Source organism: Nymphalis io, chromosome 2 (assembly GCF_905147045.1).
Source record: "Nymphalis io chromosome 2, ilAglIoxx1.1, whole genome shotgun sequence".
NCBI classification, from domain to species: domain Eukaryota; kingdom Metazoa; phylum Arthropoda; class Insecta; order Lepidoptera; family Nymphalidae; genus Nymphalis; species Nymphalis io.
Window position 1 is genome coordinate 8,668,123 of NC_065889.1, and position 5,767 is coordinate 8,673,889.

At 33.8% G+C, this 5,767-nt stretch overlaps 1 protein-coding gene across 1 annotated transcript; it reads left to right on the forward strand.

Moving 5' to 3' along the window:
• The first annotated feature begins 676 nt into the window (after nucleotides 1–676).
• On the forward strand, nucleotides 677–5,703 carry LOC126774877 (uncharacterized). The gene is made up of 16 exons (XM_050496530.1): nucleotides 677–800; nucleotides 1,323–1,503; nucleotides 1,599–1,730; nucleotides 1,829–1,955; nucleotides 2,348–2,411; nucleotides 2,487–2,608; nucleotides 2,742–2,855; nucleotides 2,975–3,104; nucleotides 3,187–3,333; nucleotides 3,629–3,719; nucleotides 3,788–3,943; nucleotides 4,033–4,096; nucleotides 4,171–4,275; nucleotides 4,709–4,781; nucleotides 5,282–5,482; nucleotides 5,551–5,703. Exons 1-16 carry the CDS (start codon nucleotides 741–743, stop codon nucleotides 5,701–5,703), a joined length of 1,920 nt encoding a protein of 639 aa, XP_050352487.1. The 5' UTR covers nucleotides 677–740.
• The last annotated feature ends 64 nt before the right edge of the window (nucleotides 5,704–5,767 follow it).

Sequence of the window (5,767 nt, forward strand, 5' to 3'; positions counted from 1 at the left end):
AACGCTACAGCCTGTGAACATTCCACTCCTTGGCTAAGGCCTACTCTCACTTTGAGGCGAACGAGATGAGTTTTTTCCACCACGTTGCACCAATGCGGGTTGTTGTATACACATGTGGTAGAATTTCAGTGAAATTAGACATGCAGTTTTCCTCACGATGTTTTCCTTCACCGCTGAACACGAGACAAATTATAAACACAAATTAAGCACCTGGTGATTGCCTGGGTTTGAACCCGCAATTAGCGGTTAAGATTCACGCGTTCTAACCACTGGATCATCTTGGCTTATTTATTAGTACAGATTTGCGTTAAGCCTAGAGACTAAGAGAAAGTGGGAATATTTGTGTTGTTGAATGTTAACAACCGTTCAACGAGCGTTGATAACAATTCTCTAATTGACTTAGTTGAAAAAAAATGGTACAATGTTGTTCTTAGCGCCTTTCTGAACAGTTGCAAATAAATAAATTGTCCGTGGAAACGCACCGTAACGAGTTGGATAAATTTATTGGAATACTTTTTATTTTTTTACAAATAGACAACTAATTCTGTTATCCCTGGTCAAGTGACATTGACAGAACGAACATATTAATCGGGCAATGATAGAATTTGATCAACTAAATGACTATTCACTAACAGAATGTGATATTTTTATATTGTTACGTCGATTGCGCTTATTATAAAAATACTACTATGATGTTTCTGTAATTTGAAATATATTCGTTTTTATTTTAAAATAGTACAATGGCTTCTCGAAATCTAAATTCCATGGATACTATACTTACTTATGATAATAGAGATGCGGTAAGTTGGCCTATCAGTAACTAGGAGTACTCAAATATACCTAAATATTATTATTTAATCTCGCCATTGATATCGAATCCTCAATAACCTTGTCCAAGTTGATCAGATCCATACCATGCGTATAAAACAAAACACATATTCTGAAAGCATAAGATGATGACTGTGGTCGGAGCTGACCAATAAACTAATTCCGTTTTACGTACGTTCTATAATTGTTCCTAGTCATGAAATTGGATTATTTACTTATATTATTAATAACACGTGCTCTTATTTTAGTACCATATAGGTTTCATAATACTATCTAATCAAAACTCATTTTTTTACACAGTCACACAATTAAATAATTTAACTTATTGGATATCATAGACGTTCGATACGGAAGAGTGTGCGGTAATACTCGAAGATATATACCTAAAGCCGATACGTTGAACTCTACTGCTAGTTATAAATATACGTTAGGTACAATTGGTTCAACTATTAAAAAAAAGAAAAAAATATATTAATAATTTTATTAATCACTAGCAAAGTCAATGGTCAGTCGTATGGTCAACTAGCCATATTCCTGGAATGGACAACGCTTCAGGCGGCGGTGTTCAGAGAGGCACAGAGGGACGTCGCAATTTAAGACTTGGCTCGCTAGCTCTTGGCGCCTTTTTAACTATGCATTGCCGAGTTGCGGCTTCAGTGCTCACGGGAGGATTTTGTTTGTATTTTTTTCACCTATTAAGTTTTCCAAATGACGATTTTCTATTTTTAGATTTTGAATGCAACATATACTATAGCTAATAACTTTTTTAGTTGTATTCATATTATTTCTAATAATGGCGACTGGGTTACTTGCAAATCCTTCTCGACATTTTGAGGTTTACCTTGGACAGTGGAGTATTAGTGGTCCCGGACGTGCCTTTCGAATTCTGCCAATGTTTGAAGGTATTTTATGATTCCTTAGCAAAACAGACCATATAATGTTCTTGTGTAGTCCAGGCAATTTTTATGTGTAGTTTTTTTACTAATGTTTAATTATTTAGGTATCGGCTTAGCAATATGTATTAATGCGTTGGTGCGAGCAATTATTTGTAACACAATTGCTGCTATAGCCGCAATCTACGTCGTGCACTCCATCTCAGACTCTAAACTACCATTTACATTTTGCAGGTATAAGTTTTTCAAGAAGTAAGGTACAGAATATATATATGTCTTAGAATTGAACAGGCACCTTCATTAGTTTAAGTTTATTTAAATTACTAAGAATATCTACTTTTATAAACGTACATCACGTATTCCTTACGATGTTTAATTTACAATCGAACACGATAGGAAAATGTTTTTGCTATAGGAGCTACTCAAAGTTAAGTAGCGCTCAACTAAGTGTTTGATTTGAGGAACGTTTCAGTATTCAGCCGTAATTAAATTATAATTCAATCTGTATCAAATTAATGTTAAGTCGAAAGTATTTCTTTAATTTTTCATATTTATGTAACTTTAAATAGTATTCTCTTATATATAGATATACTTAATACTAAATACATAATTATGATCTTTTTTAGAGACTTTGACCTTAAACCATACGACCCAATTTTAAAAAATTTTACCTTTATGATGTTAAGAGAGGTAATTATATCAACATTCTATAAAAACAATCTTAATGATAATATGAGATTTTGATATAATTAGTAATGTTTTTAGTCCAGATTTTCGTTGGAAACTGGGGAACTATTTGAGGAAAATTTAATACCTGAACAAGTAACGGTCGGGACGTATGATTTTGCATGGAGAAATGTAACTGACCAAAACATGATACGTAAAAGGTTTCTCTGATATAAAAATAATTAAAAGTTAGAATGACGAAAGTCTATTCGCATCTGCACTACTAGCATTTTTTCCTATTGTTACACTTATTTATGTATGTAATAATAAATAGTAATTAGTAATACTTTCTAGACCAATACCAAATGTTAGTCGAAGAGGTGACCTACAACCAATAGAAATGTGCAACGAAAGTTATTCCATAGGCTATCCGATTCTGTATAGCACTCCAGCATATAACTTCTTTTAGTAAGTGATATTATATTAGTTTTTTAAATTAAAAATTTATCGTAAACAAAATAATTTTTATCACTGTTTTATCAAAAGTGGCTGATAAATTTTAATTATGATTTTTTTTCTTTTTTAAGCGTGGAAGTCGTTTTGTTCCGTGAAGATTACAATTTCAGCCATTTCAATATGCCGTTGTCGTTCTGTATAGTTTTAGTGTGGGGTGTTTTATGGGCGCTTTTAATAAAGGAACGTGTATCCCACGGCAGGGTTAGAATTATTAACTTTAGCAATAATAGAAGAATCATTCTTGTGAACAAATTGACAAACATGTTGATATTTAATTTTACAGTTAATTTGGAATAACATGTATTCTTGGCTAGTCGTCGTGCCGTGGTTTTGGGCGTCATTACTTTTGACTACTTCCGTTATAAAACTTATAACCTCACCTGAAGTCTGGCATAAAGTTTTTAGGATTGGTTCTAAAGAAGTACTTTCAGTATGTGCATTTTTTTTATATTTTGCTGACTGCTGTATCAATCAATAGTCTCTGAATACTCTGTAATTTAAAAAACTTATTCACTTTTATGAAACTCGTTGGAGGCCCGATAATTCGTTTAGTTTCGATGTAAAAAATACGATAACAGCACAAAGGAATTTTAAAAAGAAAATATATAAGCAGGAGTTAGCACTAAAGTAATCCAATGAAACGATCGAACTTGTGACTTTAGGTATGTAGGTAGGAAAAGTTACCGTATTTTTATAATTGTATTGAACCAATGAGATATTTATAGGCTTTGGCTGACGCTTTAGAGGTCTCTCTGTATATACATTCAGCCAGTGTGGGATCAGAAATTATTCACGGAAAAGGTTTAAACCACTATGGTAGGTATTTAATGTGATGACATAGAATCTTATATTATTCACACTTTAAAAAAAGCTATTGTTTTAAGCTTCGGGTCATATCGATCCGCATCTAAACGGTGAAAACGTATGGCATAGCGGGCTTTTACTCTTACTAACTGCACTTCATTCAAGTGGAGCTGCCATCTGTGCGCTGGTCGATTGTGTACAGCCCAATACTAAAGCCGTCTACACCATGCAGGAAAGTAATATTTATTTAGATTTTATTATCTTTCACTTCTAAAATGATAAATACATATTTCTTTGTAATTTATAACACTGTTACAATTTTAAGGTACGTTATGGATAATTCCTATGTACTCTAAGTGTACATTGATCAAAAACTACTCGCATTTCATGTGAGTTCTGTTAAGTATATTATGTATAATTTTTTTGTGATGAATACATTCCTTTAAAATTTTATTTTATCCAGATCAGCACTTATATTCAGCGGGATTGCGTTTTCGTACATGAGCGTGGCATTTGTTTTAGTCAAAACAGCACTTCACACAATATTTGAATATAAAGTCAAATTAGTGTAAGTATTATAAGTAGTTGAGTAGAAATAAAATAATGTGTATTGTTTAGCTGCAATAAGCTAATTTTTAAATTTAGCAAAATTAAGTAATTTTTCCTATCGCGAACGGATTTTCCGCAAATCCTATCCAAAATAAAAAAATTAAAGGCGTCACTTTGTATGAATTTTACCCGTAGGAAGTCCGGATGAGCATCTAGTAATATAAAAAACACATTAGCTTCCTATTATACTTCTTATATTTATATATAGCTCCTTATTGTTGCAATTGGCTATACCATTTCCGTTTGAGTAAACAATTTACAGCTTATTCTCCCAATTTATCCCATTAAAACAATTTACTCTCCCGCGTCACTGAGCATATAACGTTAGTCTGTATGTTTCATCGAGACGCGTTTAAATTAACTATTTTTTAAATATTAATTTGTACATTTAGATTTGCAGAACAAGCTGTGGTGGCTGGAACGATCTTGACCTGCATGGGATTAAGTCTACTCTTTGCAACAACTGTAAGATATTTTTATTTAAAGAGATTAACAAAGTGCTGGGTGCGATACCGAGAATAGTACCGGTCAAATATCTCTCTCAACCTGTCAGTGAATTTCCTCATGAATCAGGTTCTGTAAGATTTTAAATAACACCTCAGCACAAAAGCATACGTCGTTAGGAAAGTTAAAAAAAGACAATATTATTTTGTACAAGATTATATAGATATATATGATATAAATGTTAGTTATTTATTATTCATTGATTTTATACGGTATTAATACATTTAATTGCAATGCAACTTTCAAGTAAATATTTTGAATACAACTAAAATGATTTGATTTAACCGTTGTTTACTTTTCAATCTTTATTCGAAGATTTATTTACGTTAAACTTAGCTTTGCTTTAAGAAAAGTGATCTCTATTCTTCTGTAAAATGTGTTGACTTATAACTAGAAATGGACCAAACAGAATATAATAGCAATAAGTAATTGTAATCAATTAACTATAATGTCAATTGTAGAGTGGTGTAGCGCTACTTGAAAGCGTGGATGCGATAATGTCTGGCGTCGCAATGCCCTTTATTTGCCTGTTAGAGTTGGTCGCGCTGTTGTACGTGTATCGCAACAGTGACTTCGTTTCCGATATGAATATCGCAACAGAGGAGAACGCATGCTCGTCGAGAATCAGTACTCAGTGGCAGATTATCCCATTTATTATGCTGGTAAGATTAATTATTACATGTACTATCGTTATCACGATGATGTTCGTAATTCGTTCCGTAATTTTTAGACGACATTAATAATGAAAGCGTCAATGCTGTGGAGCGCGGAGATGCCGGCGCCGCTGCTGTGGGCGGGCGTGGCGCCGCTGGCGGCCGCCGCGCTGGCGCCCGTCGCGCGCGCCGCCGCCAACGCATACGCCTTCGTGCGCCGCGCCCAGTAGCGCACGAGACATGTTGTAACCGAACCGCCCTCCCCACGAGGTCATGTTAAAATTAAAAAGCCTG